Raw genomic sequence first — 22,389 nt, forward strand, 5'->3', positions numbered from 1 at the left:
CTTTAAGAGGTTGACCTCTGTTTCCTCCGGCCACCTAACCGAGGTCAGTCCTGCAACTATCTCCCCCATGAGCTATAACAGCTGTAAAACAACAAGGCCGTAAGCTACTTTAGTGTCCTATGCTTTCTCAAATTGCTCTCTGGTAGAGCATGTAAATGCTCATTTCCTTTTCATACCAGCCTGTGATGCAGGCAAAGACACAAAGGCCAGGTTGAGTGATATTCTTCCCACTTCACGGGCAGGGAAACCGAGGCTAGAGAAGACATAAGTGGTGGGCCTGCTCTAGCCACATATTTAGTTAATGGCGGGGCTCCCAGCAGCACGCTCTTTCCAGGACACGGGCATGCCACGAGCATTGGGACAGATGTCATTAAGGCACTCCAATAGAAATTCTCCTTCACACCAGTTAATTGACACTCTAGCTGCTCGAACTGTCAGCACTGGTGCCACAGGACAATTGTCCATCACTTCGCTGGGTGAAGGCTGTGCTGCCTGCGTGGTGGTGGGGTTTGGCCAATGCTCATTGTATTCCATTTATCACCCCCATTAATAACTGTCCTGCTTCCTTATGACAATGCTCATGGAATAGAGCCCCGGAGGCTGATGTCCTGTGGGGATGTGGACAGTTAAGTGAGGATACTTTTGTGGCTGTAAATCAGGAGCCTCTGCAAATGCTGGCTCCCAGTTCATCTTTCCTGCTCCACACCCTGCAGATCCAGCTCTATCCTCTGCCCTCATCAACCTCCCCTCCAGACATATTTCTGCCAGACTCTGACTCTTGGTCAGTTTGTGGAAGAATGAAGGCTCCATGATTGGGGAGCGAGGGGTACATAGAACCTAGAATTGGAAGGCATGATTTGTCTCCCAGCTTCAAGTCCTGACCCCACTGCTGGGGAGCTGTTGTGATAATCTGAATGAATCACTTAATTTCTCAGGGTTTCTGTTTTTTTCTTTCTTTTCTTCTAACAGAAAAAAAGAAAAAAGAAAATGAGATGATAAAATAACAGGCTAGCAGTTTCTTAATCAAATTCCTTGGATCCAGATATATTTAGGAATCCAGAAATTTCCAGATATATTTTAGAATCCAGAAATTCTGAGTTTCAGAAAGATAATACATGTTTATACTATATATTATATGATACTCTCAGGTGAACCTGGCATAGTACCCTATCATCAAATATATTAATATTTCTTCAGTGAAAAATTTGAATATTCATTCCAAATGCAGTACACAAAGACCATAAATAGCCTTGTGTCAGTTCTGGTAAGGTTTTTCTGCCAGATGAAATGCAAATATTCTTTCTGTTTTCAGCTTTTTGGATTTTGGAATTGAGGAGGAGGGACTACGGACATGTAGCTGCCCAGTGACCCTCCACAGGAACACCTACCAGGCCCTTCTGCTTCTTTTTTCCTTGAATCTTATTATCTGTGCCATTTCCCTGGCATATGAGGTCATGAGCCTCTGTTTAGAGTGAGCACACTAAGAATTATAAATCCTGGGGCTGGATAGCACCCCATCTTCCTGGACACAGGGTTCCCTGAAAACCACTCTGAGGCAGTGTGAGCAGCCCAGGAATAAGCATCACGTGTCTTGCTGCCTGATTTCCATCAAGCCTGTTGGTTTCTGGCTTGGGTAAGAGGGCTGCTGCTTGTTTCATTGGTAGGATATCCATTTGAGTTTACAGCTTTGAAGCTCAATCTTGACAGAAAGGATGGACTCTCTAACGGAGCTGTCCAAAGAAGAACCAGCCTGCGGATAGTGAGTGTTTCATCCCTGAAGGTGATCAAGTGGAAACAAAGATGATGGGATTCAAGCATTAGATGGGAACTGAAATAAGTCACCTCTTACTACCTAAGAATTTATAAATCTGAGTCCTGAGGAAGAGAGTTTGGAGAAATTCCCCATACCCTAGTCATCCCTAGCCAACTCCATTTCGCAGCCTGTAGCTTTCTATGGAAATTTCCACATGCACAGGAGCTGGACTATTCACATGATGCCAGGATACCCACCTTGCCCACTTGCTTCCTTCTCCGGAGGCTTCCAGATATGGCTCTCACCAAAATGCTTTGGCATATGCCTGACTGCCCTTGGGTCGCACCCTCTCCATAGAGATGGAAATGCCTGCTCTTTACCTTGGCAAGCTGCTCTCCAAGACCCCGGGGAACTTCCCGCTCTTTCTCATTGTCAATTTTATTGCCCAGCAGAAGAACAGGAATGCAGTCTCCCACAGCTTCCTGTAAAACAGACAATCCCCCAACTGAGAAAAGCATCCATAAAGAGAACATGAAAGGGCAGGCTTGAAATGCTAGCGGGAAAGACACAATCTGGCTTGTGAATCCTCTGCTGCCACAATAGGCCAAGTAATAATAAAATCATCCTGAAAGCTGAGAGGGAGAGCCACCTTCTCTGAGAGCCTCAGTTCATAAGGCTTCTGTAAGATACCTGAGGCCTGCCTCTGGGCACCTCCAGTATCCATCAGTACGGTGACTCCTCCGGCCCTCACCACTCTCCCTGGATGCTGGATAAAACATGCAGCTCCCCAGGCGTGCTGGGAGTAGGTAGCAGTATGGGGCACAGTTGACACTCATGCACTATGTGTCCTTTTACAGGGCTTATGGCACCTCTGAAGGCATTCCTAAGTGACGAGGCTTCATCACAATGAGCCAGAATGAACAAAAGGAATTAATGTAATGTGATCTGGAGCTGCTACTGGGGCTGCTGCGATTAGAAGGGGCATCTCCAGGGGCTTCATATTGGGCATATAAGCTCCTTGAGGGTTGAGTCCAAATCTGACTCATGGTATTGGCTCCATAGTGCCTGATAAATGACTGTTGTGTAACTCATTGGATGTTACCGCATGGGACACCACAGAGCCCTGTCATTGGGTGCTCTGGCTCTGAAAGAAGCCCTGCATGGAGCAAACCGTGTGGCTGGACTTCTTGGCCCAGAAGTAACACGTTTATGCAAAGTTAACCCCATTTACTCCTCCAGTGGCTATGGCAGGTCAGCAGGAGTCTGCCACCCAGAGTCTGCAGCGTGGGTGTTCTCCCTTGCAAAATAGGTACACTGCACATACCTCTCCTGAGGGCAGGCAGAGGGCCCAGGACACAGTTATTCAATGAGTAAACAGGGTAATGTTCACTTTGAAAAAAGTTGTTATTTTTACTGTGTGAGATATTTATTCAGGGCCTTTTAATCATAATTTGATAACAAATTTATTCATTGTAGCTAAATGTTTTAATAAATAGAGAGGGCTATGAGATAAGAAACTAATAAGCCATTACCGTTTTGCTAATAGTTCAGCTACTTCACATTACCATTTCAAATACATGTCCAAATTCCATCCAATAGGTACATCTATTTTAAGTTTAAATGCAATTACATTTGAAATTAAGCCTCAATATTTCCTTAATCTACACATTTGTTTTATTGCTTTCAATAGTGAAAAATTTCTCATTTACTAAATGAGCGTTGAGGCTCAGAGAATTCAAAAGAACATTCAACATCAAAGTCAATGAGTTATGAGGACGCTTTAGTAGATGGGTCCACAATTCTCTAACATTTTTCTCTACATTCTGATTTCCAGAAAACTCTCTGCTATTTAGTGTATTATAAACTAGAACTCTCTAAAAGCAATATTTCCATATATCCATGGCGAGATCATAATGAATGTTGGTAAAGATGACTCCAAGGCACTATAAGATCTTACAGTGTCTTCTGACCCATCGAAATAGATTCAATTATGTACACTGTAGTTGACATGTTAAGTGGATTGCACCATATTACAATAATTCCATAAGTGGGTATGTAGACAATGCTGTGGTTCCCTGTTCCCAGAGTATTGATTAATGAGAATACCTCATTCTCTGACTGTGCTTCACCAAACTTGAGTGAAGAGTTTTTCACAGAAATGGAAGAAAAGAGGAGGAAACAGGGAAATGGGCCAAAAGGCTTGCTGTTTGGAGCACATGAGAGAGAGAGAGATATTTGTAGATTGATGTGTGAGGAATGACTAAGACTCGTGGGATTTCTTCACATGGAACCTCTCTGAAAATATGAACATCAGACTTGAAATCCCAGGGCAGGATTCTAACTCGAGTCTGGTATCTTGGAGTGGGTGACGGCTTGCAAAGGGGATGCTAGGAACTAAAGGACTGAGATAGGGAACGTCTGAGCCCCATGCACCAAACACAGCACTGTACGTCTTGGGAAAAGAAGGGACAGTCTTATTCTTTAAGAAAATTCCTGGATATAAAAATAAAAGAGCTTAGAAGAAGCGGAAAAAAAGCCAAGTCCCCAGCTGGAGCTGTGATTTCTGTTCATTGTTCCTCTTACACAGACACTCTGGACAACTTGCTTCCTCTCAGTGGGCACTAGCCTTCCACTGATAAAGGAGAATCAGGCATTTCTCCAAAGATATGGCATAAATAAGTGAGAATACACATAATGCTGGAGAGTGTGCTATCATGGGGAGTTAGTGGATGTCACCCTGGCCCAAGATTAATCTCTTACACAGGGTCATAAGGAGGGTTTGGGGTTGGAGCAAGTGTTTCATAGTCTTCTCTCACCTTAACCTCAAGTCTTGAGCTATTTGCCTGAATTTCATACCTTTTGCGCACCTAACTAGGTTTTCAGCCTATTTATTGCTTGGCACAAAGATGCTCATAATTATCCACCAGATGAAGTGACACTTCCTTTCAAAAACCCAAAGCCCACCTCCTTTTAAGAACAAGTCTAAGGTCTTTTGACACATCTATAGACGTTGATATAATCCCATACATGTGGTGGGTCAGAGGGAAGGAATGGAAACTCCTTAGGTGGGCGCACGATCTCTCTGTAGGAGACCTGATTTTGTTGTGGCTCTGCTGTCCCTCAGTGGGGCTTGCCCCAATTGCTCCTTTTTGGCAACTATCTCTTCTCTGAGCTGTCACATGGCCTCTAAAGCTGGTTTCTGTCCTCTCACTTTGACACAGAAGCCTCTCTATACCTTCTGTCACTTCAGTTGCCTTTCTTTGAACTTGAGCTTGTTGGAAGACAGACATGTTGGAATTCAAAAGATTACACATCTCTGGCTTTAAATAACAAGGACTGTCAATTTGAAGCAGAGCACTGGCATTCAGCTCAGAATGTGCAGCTGTTGAATTTGGTTGGTTGTAGAGTGTGTTATGTGTGTGTGTGTGTGTGTGTGTGTGTGTGTGTGTGTGTGTGTGTGTGTTTTAATATCTATTTGCTGGGAGGCAAGAAAAGCACTTACCCGGGATAATGCTACCAGAACAAAAAAATTTCTCAGCGCATTAAAGTATGCAGTTATACTAAGAAAAAAATGACTGCAAAATTATATCTTGGGGGTTTCCATATTTATCCACCCCTGGACTATGAGTCAAAACAAGATTTATTTGTGTAGTTCATTTCAAACTGCTAGCACTTCAAGCTCAACTTGGAATGTGGGGAAAAAATCAAACTGCTATTTTTTGCTCTGTGCTGTACATTGTCACCAATGACAAAATCACAAAATGAGAATTAAAAAGCAGTCCATGAAAGGAGAGGAAAGTAGGCCTGTTCCGTTTCAGCTGAAGAATTGTTCTGCTTTGAGATGGAAGCTAGAAGTACTGAAAAAGAAATAGACACCTATTTTTCAGAAGCAGATTTCAACCATGGGCCATGTGTTGAGAAAGAAGCATAATGCAGTGGCAAAGCCCTAGATTTTAGTTCTGGCTGTACCATCTGACAAGTTGTGGGTGCCTTCGGACAAGTCACTTCCTCTCTCTGGATCTCAGAATTCTCATCTATAAAACAAGAGGCTGCATTAGATTAATCTACAAGTTTTGTTATTCTAGCTCAATGACACTGGTTTTGTTAGCTTACCGATGCCAGTCATATTCCACTTCCTTGATAATAGGTCTAACAATATACTGCTATAGAATGACAAAAAGATCTCATATCGAAGTCCAACATGTTAGGGCTGCAAATGGTAGGGAAAAACAATTTGGATTTAGGAAAATACCAGCCACTTAGGTGTGTACCAAATCCTATAATCTCTATCTGATATGGGCCCCAAAGTCTTCAGATATCTGGTGTGTCCCATGGGCTAAGCATAGAGCTCTTAGAGCTCAATCAGTTTCTTCTTTAGATTGAGATGAGGAGGTAGGGGAAGTTTGGGAATGCTGAGTTGGCAGGAATGGCTAACTGCTTTGATTTCCCGTACGGTGTATAGGAAACGTAAGATGGTAAGGCATCAGCATAGAGTGCATCAGAGCCCAGCTTGGGCTTCTTCTGCAGAAGGCCCTGTGGGCAAAGTAAAGCTGCCTCGGTGGAAAGGGCTAGGAAGGGTGGAGTGGGAGAACAGTAATGGGGGCAGGACACTCCTATTCATAAAGCAGGATGAATGATTATTCTGTACCAAAAAGTTTTGGCTACCTCTGTGCTCAAGGACCATCTAGGGTCCTCTGATGGACATGTTCTCCTGCCCTATCCTGGCCCCCACATAGAACCAATGACAAAAACTGTGGGGGCCAGGAGGGTCCTTTCAGAGCCTCCAGTCTACTCTTTCACTGAGTGACTGGCCTTGGTGTCATGGCTTGGAAGTGGCCGAGGTGGGATGCTAAGGGAACTTGATACCTCTTCCAAGCATCTGTTCCTATCCCACACAATTTCTCCCAAGAGTAAGTCTTTGCCATGTATAATCTGAGGCAATTTCAGCCCTTTATTCTTGCACTGCTTTTCAGTTTGTGGGAAGAAGGGGCACTGGGAACAGGTGGCCAGTATTCACTTAATAATAAGGCTTCAGAAACTTAAGCCTGTTATTAAAGGTCCCCTCCACCCGCCCTTCCCCAGGTAAGGGAGTTAGCAAAGTGCTTGAAGCTCTATGGAAAACAAGGTGCTCCACAAATACAAAGTACTTATTATTTTCAGTTCCCCTCTGATCAGATTAGGTGTCAAGTTTGAATCTATCACCTGACACCTCTGATTGCTGGTTGCCAAGGCAGAAGGAGTTAGCTTTTCAAGAATATGGAGAATAATTGCATTTATGATGCCACACCTGCAACACACAGTCCGCCATCTGACACAGCCTCCTGCACTTGCTTGTAGAACCCTGGGCTACCAAACTGGGTCCATTGTACCGAGTCCCTTGGAGTGCCTTGAGAGTGATGGACATGTGGGAGAGGCTTAGAAAATTTTTGTTGAACATCTTTGAACATAACTTAGAGCCTTGCTTCTCAAAGTGTGGCACCTGGACCAGCAGCATCACTTCCCTGAGTACTTGTTAGAAATGCAGAATCTAGGCCCAGGCCAGACCTGCTGAGTCAGCTTTACATTTTAGCAAGATGTCCAGGATATTCCCTATGCATATTGGAGTTTGAGAAGCACTTGTTTAGGCTGGGAACTATAGTGGCTGAGAAACACCTGGGAAACTGTTTTCTTTTATTAATTTCTAGTTTCTGAACCATTCTATCTGGGAGAAAAGACCCTGGCATCTGTTTTGGTTGAAGGCACCACAGGCAATCCTGATGTTCATCCAGGTTTGGACTCATCATTTAGAGTTTAACTATATCTTTTGCTAATTTTAAGAAGCAAAATTCAAACTGCAAATTATGCAAAACCACCCCATCCACACGCTGATAGAGTTAATCATGTACAAATTTTCTATCTCAGCTTGTCCTCCTAAGCGCATAGATGCTCTAGTGCTCCATGGGGACTCTTGCTAGGTACATGCTGACAATACTTTTCAGCCCCACCCCATGCAGGAATATGACAGACACCCAGTGCTCGGGAATGACGGAACTCATGCTGTAAGCTGAGATGATGGCTCTCTGATATTTCTTCGCCTCCACCATCAGAATCAACAACCTAATCTTTCATCTCTCCTGCTAGATTCCAGGTTCTCTGTGCAAAAAAAAGGAGTCTTAGAAACTACAGCCCCTTAATAATAGCAGAGAGGGCAGTTGCATAAATTTGTCTCTGTTCATCCCTACTAATCCCAGACTATTTGAACTGTCCCTGTCCAGCTCTGGTACGTATCAAAATTCAGATATTGAGGGACAATTAAATGTTTGTGGCTGGGACATATATGACAAACCCATAGCTAACATCATACTCAACAGTGAAAGTTGAAAGTTTTTTCTTTAAGATCAAGAAGGAGACAAGGATGTCCACTTTCACTACTTTTATTCAGTATAATACTGGAAGTCCTAGCCACAATAGAAAGAAAGAAAGAAAGAAAGAAAGAAAGAAAGAAAGAAAGAAAGAAAGGGCATCAAAGTTGGAAAGGAAGAAGCAAAACTGTCATTACTTGTAGATGACTTGAAACCATATATAGAGAACTCTAAAGAATCCATCAGCTATTATAATAAGTGAATTCAGTAAAGTGGCAGGATACAAAATTAATATTCAGAAATCAGTTGCAGTTTTATACACCAATATCCAGCAATCAGAAAGAGAAATTAAGAAAACAATCTCATTTACAATTGCATCAAAAAGAATAAAATACATAGGCATAAATTTAACCAAGGAGGTAAAAGACCTGTACTCAGAAAACTATAGGACTTTGAAGAAAGAAATTAAAGAAGATATAGATAAATGGAAGCATATACCGTGCTCATGAAGAAGAAAAATTAAGATCATTAAAATTTCCATACTACCCAAAGCAATCTACAGATTCAATGCGTTTCCAATCAAAATACCCATGGTATTGTTCACAAAACTAGAACAATTAATCCCAAAATTTATATGAAAGCACAAAAGGTCCCAAATAACCACCACAATCTTGAGGAAGAAGAACAAAGTTGGAGATATCATTATACCTGATTTCAAACTAAACTACAAGTCTACGGTAATCAAAACATCATGGTACTAACATAAAAACGGACACATAGATCAATGGAGCAGAATAAAGAGCCCAGAAATAAACCCATGCCTATATGGTCATTATCTAAGACAAAAAAGGCAAGAATATAGAATGGGTTAAAGTCAGTCTATTCAACCAATGGTGTTGAGAAAAGTGGACAGATATATGTAAGAAATGAAATTAGACTATCTTCTTAAACCATGTACAAGAATAAACTCAAAATGTATTAAAGACTTAAATTTAAGACCCAAACTATAAAACTCCTTGAAGAAAACATGGGCAGTAATCTCTTTGATGTCACTCTCAGCAATTTCTTTTCTTTTTTTTTCTTTTTCTTTTTTTTTGATATGTCTCCTTGGGCAAGGAAAACAAATTAAAAAAATAAACAAATGGGACTACATCAAACTAAAAAATTTTTGCACAGCAATGGAGATCATCAATACAACAAAAAGACAACCTACTAAATAGGAGAAGATCTTCACCCATGATACATCTGATAAGGGTTAATATCCAATATATATAAGAAACCCATACTACTTAACACCAAAAAACAAACTAACAAATGAATAAACAAAAAAAAACCCCCAAACAATCCAATTAAAAAATGGACAGAGGACCAGAATAGAAATTTCTCCCATGAAGACATACAGATGTTCAATAGTCACTAATCATCAGAGAAGTGCAAATTAAAACCACAATGAGATATCACCTCACACTTATCAGAATGACTATTATCAATAAATCAACAAACAAGTGTTGGTGAGGGTGTGGAGAAAAGGGAACCTCAGTGCACTGTTGAGATTGCAAATTAGTGGAGCTACTATGGAAAACAGTATGGAGGGTCCTCAAAAAATTAAAAATAGAACTATCATATGACCCAGCTATTCCACTTCTGGGTATTTATCTGAAGAAATCCAAAACACTAATTTGAAAAGATATGTGCACTCCTGTGTTCGTTGCAGCATTATTTGCAATAGTCAAAATATAAAAGCAACCTGTGTCCATCAACAGATGAACAGATAAAGAAAATGTAATACATTTATACAATTGAATATTACTCAGTCATAAAAAAGAATGAAGTCTTGCCATTTGAGACAACATGAATAGACCTAGAAGGTGTTACACTAAGTGAAATAAATCAGACAGAGGAAGACAAATGCCATAAAATTTCACTTTTTTTGTGGGAAAAAAATAAATGAACAAATAAAACAGAAACAAACCCATAGATCAGAGGTCCCCAACTCCCAGACCATGGACTATTACCAGTCCATATTCTGCTAGGAACCAGGCTGCACAGCAAGAGGTGAGTGGCAGGAAAGTGAGTAGAGCTTCATCCATATTTTCAGCTGCTCCCCAGCACTAAATCACCACCTCAGCTCTACCTCAGATCATCAGGGATTAGATTCTCACAGAAGTGTGAACCCTATTGTGAAATGCGCATCAGAGGGATCTAGGTTGTGTGCTCCTACAAGAATCTAACACCTGATGATTAGCAGAGAGATTTAACTGCACAGAGACCATAATAAATCAATTGTGTGAAGACTCATATCAAAACCCTATCAGTGAATGGCAAATGACAATTAAGCTGAATCTGGTGGCGGGCTTTACAGCAGCAAGTGAGTTGATGTACTTCAAGTGTACAGCTGCATCTGGTGGCAGGGTTTAAGTCAGAATTCAACACTTATTTTAGTCTGCACATGGCCTGTTCCTTATTTCATTTACCAGTTCCATCTACGCCACCTTCCTGCACTGTGCACTTGTCTCAGTCACATTTCTGGTAAGCCCATAAGCTAAGCCTAGCCAAAATGAGTAAAAACCAAACATTACTGGAGAGCTTCTTCACAAAGGGAGAAGGACCCAATAATGAGACAGCAGAAGAGTCTTAAGACTTCCAAGAAAAAGAAAATTGCATTTAAAGGAAAATACCACAGTTCCTATTTAAAATATGGGTTCATTACAACAGGTGATTCGCATTCTCCAAGCTCACTTTGTATAATGTGAGGCAACTAGCCAGACAACAAAGCCATGAAAGCTTCAAAACTGCTTCACCACATGAAGACCAAGTACTCTGCATTAAAAGACAAGCCTTCGGGGTTTCTCAAAAGAAAAAAATCATAAACACAAAGAACAGAAGCAGTTATTGAAGGTCACGACTTCATCAAATGTGTCTGCACTGAGAGTATCATTCTTAGCAACTAACCGCATTGCTAAAGCTAAGAAGCCCTTTACTATGGGTGAAGGAGATGTAAGTGAAAAGTTGATCCTGCCTTCTGCTAAGGACATTTGTCGTGAGCTTTTAGGAGAGGCTGCAGTTCAATAGGTGGCATGTGTTCCTCTTTCGGCTCGCACCGTAACTTGATGAACTGATGAAATAGCAGAGGATTTGAGGCACAGCTGTTAAGATTAATGACACAGCGTGGTACACAATCCAGGTTGATGAGTCTACCGATATTGACAACAAGGCAATGTGCTTGTTTTTGTGAGGTATATTTTTCAGAAGGATGTGCAGAAGGATATGTTATGTGCACCTTTGTTGCCAACCAACACCACGGCTGCAGAACTATTCAAGTCTTTGAATGATTACACATCAGGAAAACTGAACTGGTCATTTTGTGTCAGTATATGCGCGGACAGAGCAGCTGTCATGACTGGATGGCTTTCTGGTTTCACAACTTGGGTCAAAGAAGTCGCTTCTGAATGTGAGTCTACACACTGTGACATCCACAGAGAAATGCTGGCTAGCTGAAAAATGTCACCTGAACTTAACTACATTTTGCAGGATGTGTTTAAAGTACATGCCCTTAACTCATCTGTTCATGCAGCTCTGTGAGATGGACACATAGAACACGTGTCTTCTCTTATACATGAAGTGAGATGGCTTTCTAAAGGCAGATCACCAGCCAGAGTTTTTGAGCTATGAGAGCCACTCCAGAGATTTCTTTTAGAAAAACAGTCACCGCTGTCAGCACATTTGTGACACAGAATGGATCACAAAACCTGCTTACTTGTGTGACATATTCAACCTGCTTAACCAACTCAATCTGTCACTTGAGAGGAGAATGACAACTGTGTTCGAGTCGGCAGATAAAGTGGCTGCATTCAAAGCCAAACTGGAATTATGGGGGCGACGAGTGAACGTTGGGATTTTTGACACGTTTCAAACATGAGCAGAGATTTTGAAAGAGAATGAGCCAGAGCCTTCTTTTTCCCAGCTGGTGCATGATCACCTATCTCAGCTTTCAAAAAGTTTGAGCATTACTTCCCAACCACAGAAGACCCCAAACTGGGAAGGAATGGATCCACGACTCATTTGAGATTAAGCCGGGTGAGTCGATTTTGTCCATGCTAGAAGAGAATCAACTGCTTGAGATTGTCAATGATGATGGCCTCAAAAGTATGTTTGAGGCAACTTCATATCTTCACACATTCTGGATTAAAGTTAAGGCACTGAGAAGCCTGCTTCCATTTCCAACATCCTATCTTTGTAAAGCAGAGTTTTCTCCAGTGACAACAACCAAAGCGAAATTGCAGAGTGGACTGAACATAAGGAAGACATTTCAGGTGCCACTGTCTCCCATCATCCCCAGATGGGACCATCTAGTTGCAGGAAAACAAGCTCAGGGCTCCCACTGATTCTGCATTATGGTGAGTTGTATAACTATTTCATAATATATTACAATGTAATAATAATAGAAATAAAGTGCACAATAAATGTAATGTGCTTGAATCATCCCGAAACCCTCCCCTCCCACTGCTGGTCTGCAGAAAAATTGTCTTCCATGAAACTGGTCCCTGGTGCCAAAAATGTTGGGGACCACTGGCATAAATAAAGAAGACAAATTGATGGTCACCAGGGTTGGTGGATGGGTGAAAAAGGGGGTGGGATTAAGAAGTACAAATTTGTAGTTATAAAAATAGTTATGGGGATGTAAAGTACAGCATAGTTAATATAGTCAATAATATTCTAGTAACAGTCTATAGTGCCAGGTGGGTACTAACTAGACTTATTGAGGTAATCACTTTATAAGGTACATAAATGTCTAACCACTATGCTATACACCTAAAACAAATATAACATTGTATGTCAATTATAATCGTTTTTTTTTTACCAGAGCTAAGTTTATTTATTTATTTTTAATTTTTTTCCCCATCTACCTCGCTCCTCTTCCCTCCCCCCTAACCTGTGGTAACCACTAGTCCATTGTCCATGTCTATGAGTTTCTGTTTGTTTGTTCTGTTCATTTGTTGCTTTCAGGTTTATATCCCACATATAAGCGATATCATGTGATTTCCAACTTTGTCTGGCTTATTTCACTTAGTATGATTATTTCAAGGTCCATCCATGTTGTTGGAAATGGCAGTATTTCATCTCTTCTTATGGCTAGGTAATATTCCATTGTGTGTATGTATCACAGTGTCTTTAGTCAATCATCTATTGTAGGTCAGACACTTCGGTTGCTTCCATGTCCTGGCCACTGTGAATAATGTGCTATGAACATTGGTGTGTGCAAATATCTTTTCGGATATGAGTTTTCAAGTCTTTGGGGTAAATACTAGTAGACGGATTGCTGGATCATATGGTAGATCAATTCTTAATTTTTTGAGGAACGTCCATACTGTTTTCCATAGTGGCCGTACCAATTTGCAGTCCCATCAGCAGTGTATGAGGGTTCCTATTTCTCCACATCCTCTCCAATATTTGTTATTACTTGTCCTGTTGATTATAGTCATTCTAACAAGTGTGAGAAGGTATCTCATTGTGGTTTTGATTTACATTTCGCTAATACCTAGCAATGTTGAACATCTTTTCATATATTTGTTGGCCATTTGTATGTTTTCTAGTGAGAAGTGTCTGTTCAGGTCCTCTGCCTATTTTTTGATTGGATCTTTTTTTGCCGTTATTGAGTAGAATGAATTCTTTGTATATTTTGGATCTTAGGCCCTTATCGGAGGCGTTGCTTACAAATATATTTTCCCATTCGGATGGTTGTCTCTACCTTGTTGACGGTTTCTTTTGCTGAGCAGCAGCTTTTTAGTTTGATGTAGTCCCATTTATTTATTTTAGCTTTAACTTCCCTTGCCTTTGAGGTCAAATTCATAAAATCTTCTTTAAGTCCAAGGTCCTTGAGTTTAGTTCCTATATTTTCTTCTATGCATTTTATTTTTTCAGGTCTTATATTCAGGTCCTTAATCCATTTTGGGTTAATTCTGGTGTGTGGTGAAAGACAACAGTCTAGTTTCATTCTTTTCTGAGTGGCTTTCCAGTTTTCCCAGCACCATTTATTGAAGAGGCTTTCCTTTCTACACCCTATGTTTTGGCATTTTTTTGTCAAAAATTATTGCCATATAATTATGGGTTTACTTCTGGAGTCCCTATTCTGTTCCACTGGTCCATGTGTCTGTTTTGCTGCCAATACCATACCATTTTGATTACTGGCACTTTGTAGAATAATTTGAAGTCAGGCAGTGATGCCTCCAGCCTCATGCTTTTTTCTCAGGATGGCTTTTGCAATTCAGGGTCTTTTAGTTTCCATACAAATCTGATGATTTTTTCTTCATTTCATTAAAAAATGCCGATCAGATTTTGATGGGGATTGCATTAAATATGTATAATGCTTTCGGTAATAAGGTCATTTTAACCATGTCGATTCTTCCAATCCAAGAACATGGAATATCTTTCCATTTCTTTGTATCTTCTTCAATTTCTTTTAATAGGTTCTTTATATAGGTCCTTCAGATGTTTCGTTAGGTTTATTCTTACATATTTTATTCTTTTTGTTGCCATTGAAAAAGAAATTATTTTTCCACTTCTTTTTCTGACATTTTGTTATTAGAGTACAGGAACACGACAGATTTTTGAACGTTGATTTTGTATCTGAGACTTTACTGTATTTGCTTATTGTTTCTAGTAGTGTTCTTGTGGAGTCTTTAGGGTTTTCTATATAGAGAATAATGTCATCTGCAAATAGTGACAGTTTGACTTCTTCGTTTCCTATTTGGATACCTTTTATATCTTTCTTTCATCTGATTGCACTCACTAGGACCTCTAATGTTATACTGAATAGTAGTGGCAATAGTGGACAGCCTTGCCTTGTTCCTGATCTTAGAGGGAAGGTTTTTAGTTGTTCATCATTAAGTATAATGTTGGCTGAAGTCTTGTCACATATGGCCTTTATTATATTAAGGTACTTTCCTTCTATACTGATTTTGTTAAGTATTTTGATCATAAATGAATTCTGTATCTTGTCGAAGGCTTTTTCTGCATCTATTGACATAATCATATGATTCTTATTTTTTAATTTATGTAGTGTATCATATTAATCAATTTGCATATGTTGAACCATCCCTGTGACTCTGGAATGAAGTCCATTTGATCGTGGTATATAATCTTTTTAATATGTTGCTGTATTTGGTTTGCTAGTATCTTATTTAGGATTTTTACATCTCATGTGTTCATGAGAGATATTGGTCTATAGTTTGTGTGTGTGTGTGTGTGTGTGTGTTAGTTACCTTTACCAGGTTGTGGTGTCAGGGTAATATTGGCCTCATAAAATGAGTTGGGAAGTATTGCCTCCTCTTTGATTTTTTTCGGAAGAATTTGAAGAGAATAGCTTTAAATCTTTTTTGCATGTTTGATAGAATTCACTGGTGAAGCCATCTGGTCCTGGACTTTTACTTTTTGGTAGGTTTTTGATGATTGTTTCAATTGCCATATTGCTGATCAGTCTATTTAGATTTTCCAGTTCTTTTTGATTCAGTCTAGGAAGGTGGTATTTTTCCAAGTACTATTCCATTTCTTCTAGGTTATTATATTTGGTGTTATACACTTTTTCATTGTATTCTTGTATGATCATTTGTATTTCTGCTATGTCTGTCATAATTTCCCTTCTTTAATTCCTGATTTTGTTTATTTGTGTCTTTTCTCTTTTATCTTTAGTGAGTCTAGCCAGCGGTTTGTCAATTTTATTAACCTTTTCAAAGAACCAGCTCTTTGTTGTATTTATTTTTGCTATTTTGTTTGTTTGTTTGTTTTTCAATTTCATTTATTTCTGCTCTAATTTTGATTATTTCTAACCTTCTGCTGACTTTAGGCTTCATTTGTTCTTCCTTTTCTAGTCTTTTAAGATGAAGTAGGTGGTTTATCTGGGCTCATTCTTGTTTTTGGAGGTAGGCTTGTAATGATATGAACTTTCCCCTTACAGTCACTTTTGCTGTGTCCCAAAAGTTTTGATATGTTGTATTATCATTATCATTAGTTTTTATGTATTTCTTGATCCTTTTTTTGTTTTTTCTCTGGCCCATTTATTCCTCAGTAGCATGTTGTTTAAGTTCCATGTATTCGTGGCTCTTTCCACTTTCTTTTTGTAGTTGATCTCTAGTTTCAAAGCATTATGATATGACTATGGTTGGTATGATTTCAATCCTCTTATATTTGTTGATGCTATCTCTGTGCCCCATTATGTGGTCAGTCCTTGAGAAGGCTCCCGGTGCACTAGAGAAAAATGTATAAGCAGCTGTTTGGGGATGAAAAGCTCTGTAAATGTCAATTATGTCCACTTGGTCTAATGTGTCATTTAAGGGTGTTATTTCCTTATTGATTTTCTGTTTCGATGATCTCTCCATATTTGACAGTGGGGTACTTAGGTCCCCCACTATGACAATGTTTTGGTCTGTTTCTCCCTTTAGGTCTCTTAGCAATTGCTTTATAGATTTTAGGGCTCCCCGATTGGGAGCACAGATATTAGTAAGTGTTATGTCTTCTTGGTGCATGATTCCCTTTATCATTATGAAGTGTCCCTCAGTATCTTTCTTTACCATTTTATTTTGAAGTCTATTTCATCCAATATTAGTACCACTACTCCCGCTTTCTCTGAATGCCATTTGCTTGAAATATCATTTTCCACCCTTTCACTTTGAGTCTATATTTGTCTTTGGAACTGAGATGTGTCTCCTGGAGGCAGCATATGGTTGGGTTTTGTTTTTCAATCCATTCTGCAACTCTGTGCCTTTTTATTGGTGAGTTAAGTCCATTTACATTTAGGGAGACTATTGAAATGTGAGGTCTTATAGCCATTTTATCTTTTGCTTTCTGGTAGATCGGCGTTTCCATTGCTTCCCTGTCCTTATGTTTCTGTTTTTGTTTTGTTTTGTTTTGTTTTTTGGTTGGCCTTTGTGGGTTTTCTCTTTGGTCCTTCTTGTTTTATGTTGTATACTTCAGTTCTGAACCTTTGGCAAGTGGTTACCATTATGAGTATGTAAGGATAGTTATATATATATATTCACCCATTTTCTTCTGCGCATGCATTATCTCTGTTCCTCTTTGTGTATTTGGATCTTTTGATCCTCCCTTTTTCAGTCATTGTTGTCACAATTTGTCCCTGTGTATGCTGAATATTCATTACTATTTTGCTATGGCAAATATGTTATTGTTTAAGCTTCTAATGCCCTGTTCTTAGTAAGGATTGGACGCCTCTGCTTCTATTAGCCTGCTAGTCACCTTACTTCTAATTATGTTTTTTTTTTTTGGTCATTTTGTTTTAGATGAGCTGACCATTTCAGTATTTTCTGTAGTACAGTCCTCATAATGGAGAATTCTCTCAATTTTTGTGTGTCTGGAAAGGTCTTCATTTCTCTTTCATATCTAAAGGAGAGCTTATTTGGATACATTATTCTTGGCTGGTAGTTCCTTTCATTTAATAGTTTGAATATTTGGTTCTGTTCCTCTCTGGCTTGTAAGCTCTGTGCTAAGAAGTCCATGGATAATCTAATGAGTTTTTCTTTATAAGTTACCATTTTGTTCTCCCTGGCCGCCCTGAGAAATCTATCTTTGTCGTTGATTTTTTTATCATTTTAGTACAATGTGTTTTGGTGAAGGCCTTTTTGGGTTAGGATTATTGGGTGTTCTGCTGACTTCTTGGATTCCAAGCTCCAGCTCATTCCTTAGATTTGGGAAATTCTCATGAACTGTCTGTCTGAAAATGCTTTCCAATCCCTGCTCCTTTTTCTTCCCTTCAAGAATGCCCATTATCCTGATGGTATAAGCTAGTTCTTGTATTTCTCTTTCATTATTTTTCATTCTTTGGTTTCTCTCTACTTCCTGCTGATTTCTTTCTAGATTTCTGTCTTCAACATCACTAATCCTTTCTTCCATTTGTTTGACTCTGTTTCCCAAGCTTGCTATTTCATTTTTCAACTATTTCAGTGTGTTCTTTGTCTCTAGAATGTCTATTTGGTTCTTTTTTGAGGGTTCCAATCTCCTTGCTAAAGAACTCATTCTGCTCATCTAGTTGTTTTTTCAGTTTCTGAAATTGTTGATATGATTTGTCTCAGATCTCAATGAGTTTTTTCAGAAGTACCACTGAATTCTCTGTCATTTAAGTCACATATTCCTATGTCTGTCTGTAAGCTTATTTTCTGGAGATTTTTCTCTTTCTGAGATGCTTTGTCACCTTGGTTGTTCATGGTGTTTAATGGCCTATTTCTCCACTTGTGCATTAATGAAAGTGTATTTTAAATTTTTTTCCAGAAAGATTTAATATATAATGGTCCCTAGCTTACCGCAAAGAAGGTGTTTTTCTGTTGGTTTCCAGTAGGTGGTGTCTAAGCCTCTTGGATCTCTGCTTTATATAAAGTCATAATAATGTCTTTTTTTTTTCTTCTAGTTATTTAATCATGCTCGCTGCCCTCAGTCTCAGTCCCTGTCAGCATTAGCAACAGTTTCGGTAGTGCTTACTCAGATTCCCCTGAAGCTCCACGGCATTCTGTCTTGGAAGATATGGGGGGAGGGGCTTTCTGGGTTGGGGGATGGAGGCTGCGGCTCGGCCTCAGTTTTGCAACCATGGCTGGCAAAAATCAACTGTTGCTTCTCTGCCATCCTCACTTTTCTGCCATCCCCATTTCTCTGCCTTCTGTCCTGATGACTGGGCCCTGCCAGCTGCATGGCACTCACAGCACTCCCAGGCAGGACTTTCAGAGAAGTCATAGCACCTTCTCCCTTCCCTCTCTTCCTACAAGGAGCTCCAGTGGCTGCAAGAGGCAGCTTCTTTGTTTCTCCCAGTCCACCACCTAACACCCGGGGTTCTGAGCTGTAATAGCTGTTATGTGCAGATCCTATGCTCAGATGTGCTGGTGTGAAGTTTGGTTGTTTTTTGTTGTTGTTGAGTTTTAGGTGTTCATCTTATTGTTGTCTCAAGGGGAGAGATCTGGGAACATCTCTCACTCTGCCATGTTTCCGACATCACTCCTAATTAATTTTTTTAATTAAAAAAATGTTTGTAGCTGGGAATGGAATGGGTAACCTTGAAAAAATCATGGCCTCAATTTCTTCATTTGAGAATGAGTTGGCTGCCTTAGATCAGTGATTTTTCAAAAGGATACCCTCTTACCTAACAAACTGTACCCGGACCTTTAAGATACAAAACTGAAAGAAGTAGAGTGGATCTGACTGAGATGAAGGGTTCCAGGCCCAGCATGGTCATGGGTACACTCTTCCTTCCCTGCCCCAGTCCCTTGGAAGCATCACTCTGATTCCAGTGAAAAAAAAAATTGAAAACCACCGGATCAGGTAAGTCCTAGAGTCATTTCTGGTCCTTAATTACTATGAGAAAGATAAATTGCTTGTGCTGTCAAAAAAAATCATGTCCTAAATTCCGAAGTTTAAACAGAAATCACTTCCAGGTCACCCACCACTTGCTTCTATTATTAGCTTGGTGTAGAGCCATTCTCTATATTTAAAAACACACATTTTCTCTATTATAAATGCTTTAGGCTCAATATTTTGAGAATTAATTTCTATTAAGCAAATTTCTGAGACACCCTTGAATCTGGCTTCCATTCTCGTTTCTTATTTTTCTTGGTAATGAGAAGGATGTGGATTACAAGTAAAAAAAGGAAGAGCTCAGCCAGTTCAAACTATAAAAGAAACATATTTTGGTGGGAGAAATCATAGCTATTAGAGCCAAAAGGATGAAGAAATGAAAATCTCCAGGATTCTGACTGCACAATGATATAGTATCCATTCAAACATCCAACATCTGTTGAGCACTGCTAGTTCTGTGGGGGCTCTTGAAAGCACTGGGTTACAGTAACAAAAATGCAGTTTTATTTCCCAGAAGGCACATAGTGCAGTACAGATATGGGCTAGTAACTGGATCCTTTACAGCGGTGTGACAGTGTGATAAGTAGGTAAGGGGGCTATGCATGATCTAATGGGCTTGAGTAGAGGGTTGAATGTAAGCTCTGTGAGGACAGGAATATTGTCTTTTATCTTCTGCTCTAATTCCCAGACCCTAGAACAGTGGCTGGTAGCATTTTGAACAAATAAATGAAGAAAGCATGGATCTTGCTGGTGAAAGGAGTTGGGGCATCCTACTTGACTGTCGTGTAAATAAATCAGCTGAGGCCCTATAAAAAGAAGTACATAGCTTGTCCACTTTGCTCTTGGCCTTGAGAATTTTGCATTTGAATGGTAAATAAAGAGCATGAAGATGATCAGGAATTAAAAAGTATTTATAAAGCAATATATTTCAAATATAAGTCAAGAGGTAGAATCTCACAGATAATCCAGAACTCAAAGAAAAGTTCTATTGCTGTGGGCCCTGCCAAGGGTGACTCTGGTGTGATCTTGAGTCTCTCACATTGTAGATCAACCTCCCCCCATGTGAAGGGTTGTGACAGAGGCCCCAAAACATTGTGTGGTCCTGCTCCTAGGCTGGGAACAGCTGGACCCACTGGAGCTAGAAAAATGCAGGGGGTGAGGAGAGGTGGTGAGAATAGGGGAAGAACACAGTTGTGACACAGTTTAAACACGCATTTCTCAGGGAAACCTGCCCTGACACTCCCTCTGGGCCCTTCCTCTAATCCTGTTCCACTCACTCTTGGCACTTACTGAAATTGTAATGCCACAATTATTGGTATAATTTGTATTTCTCATGCCCCCATCCATGGAGGCAGGGACTGTGTCTGTCTTGGTCACTTTTGAGTCCCCAAGAGTTAGCCTGGAAGAGGGCATGTGGGTGAATGAATGCATTAATGCCTGAATCAGTTTGTTTCTGGAGATGGTAGGTTCTGAATCAGGTTTTGAAAAAGTAGAGGGCCAGGTAGGAGATGGGCAGAGAAGAAAGGGGAGGCAGGAGTCAAGCATAAGTGCTTTTAGGAAGGTAACCAGCTCACCTCCACGCTGCTCAGCCACTGCCGGACCGACAGGAAGGATTGCTTGGCTGTAAGGTCATACATGACGATGACACCGTCGGCCTTTCTGAAGAACTGCTGGGTGATGCAACGATACCTGCCACCAAAGGGCCACAGGTCAGGGGACGCACAGCCTCCTCTCGGCAGCAGAACTTTGTCCCCACTAGGGGGAGTGGAGGAGGCAGGGTTATGTCAGGGACAGCTCCTCACCTCTCCTGCCCGGCCGTGTCCCACAGCTGCAGGGCCACCTGAGAGTCATCCACGCGCACTGTCTTCACACGGTAATCAATGCCTGTGAGGTGGAACAGGCCTGTTACTGCCAAATCAGAACAAGATGGTCCCAACATGTCTGGAATCACATCAGGCCAAGGGTGACAGTCCTCCCCATGTAGCTCCTAGGAGGCGATGTGGGGAAACAAACAGAGCACTGGACAGGAGGGAGGCATGAGACTTGACTTCTGGTTCTATCCTTGCCATGTATTAGCTGTGGGACCTTGATCAGATCACCTAACCTCTGTGAACTGCAGGCTCCTATACAAATGTAATCCATACCTTTTTTAGGGATACTACAATAAGGTTCGAGTGAGATTACATATGTAAAAGTAATATAGCACTGTAAAGGCAATTGCTACTTTCACAAATTTACTCCTTGATTGCAAAGAGGAGGAGGAAAGACTGTCCTTAAATTTCTCTTCGCTCTCTTTCTCTTGTTTATTTTTCTCCTGTTTCTCCCTTCCTTCCTTCCTTCCTTCCTTCCTTCCTTCCTTCCTGCCTGCCTTCCTTCCTTCCTTCCTTCCTTCCTTCCTTCCTTCCTTCCTTCCTTCCTCCCGCCCTCCCTCCCTCCCTCCTTTCTTCCTTCCCTCTCTTTCTCTCTTTCCTTCTTTTCCCCCACCCCTCTCTTCATAAAATCTCTTTAAAAGTTCTCCTAACAAAGTTCAAATATCTCTGGGGATGGATCATATTTTCACACTTCCGTTTGCCACTGCCAGTGTACGTGGAAGAACAGGAGAAGCAGGACGACAGGAAGGGGTGGCAGGTGGAGGGAGGGCTAGAAGAGTAGAAACAGAATGGAGGAAGGAATCAATAGCCACATTCATTCTTGAGATGGGTTTAGAGCTCCTAATTCCAGTTGCTGGGCCATTCGCAATTGTCTCTCTGAGGCTGTGACCCTACCTGGAGTCATGGGCTACAGATAGAGGGAACAAGTTCAGGACCATGCATTCTGCCCTTACAGCAGCCCTCAGAGAGAAGGACCTTAACAAAGGTTCTTTGGTGATGAACAATCTTCCTTAATGAGGTTCAAAAAGTCTTTACCCCTTAAGTTATCCGATCTCAGAACCAGAGGGCAGCTACT

General features: G+C 40.6%; 1 protein-coding gene across 1 annotated transcript in view; it reads right to left on the reverse strand.

The window, feature by feature from the left end:
• Positions 1-22,389, reverse strand: part of CRACR2A (calcium release activated channel regulator 2A) — a 139,691-nt gene that overhangs the window by 7,488 nt on the left and 109,814 nt on the right. Inside the window, exons 15-17 of the mRNA XM_016150146.2 lie at positions 21,246-21,327; positions 21,018-21,132; positions 2,134-2,235 (exon numbers count right to left, since the gene is read on the reverse strand). Coding sequence (XP_016005632.2) covers positions 2,134-2,235; positions 21,018-21,132; positions 21,246-21,327 — 299 coding nt within the window. The remainder of the gene's footprint in view (positions 1-2,133; positions 2,236-21,017; positions 21,133-21,245; positions 21,328-22,389) is intronic.

This window comes from Rousettus aegyptiacus, unplaced genomic scaffold, assembly GCF_014176215.1.
Source record: "Rousettus aegyptiacus isolate mRouAeg1 unplaced genomic scaffold, mRouAeg1.p scaffold_m13_p_2, whole genome shotgun sequence".
Taxonomy (NCBI): domain Eukaryota; kingdom Metazoa; phylum Chordata; class Mammalia; order Chiroptera; family Pteropodidae; genus Rousettus; species Rousettus aegyptiacus.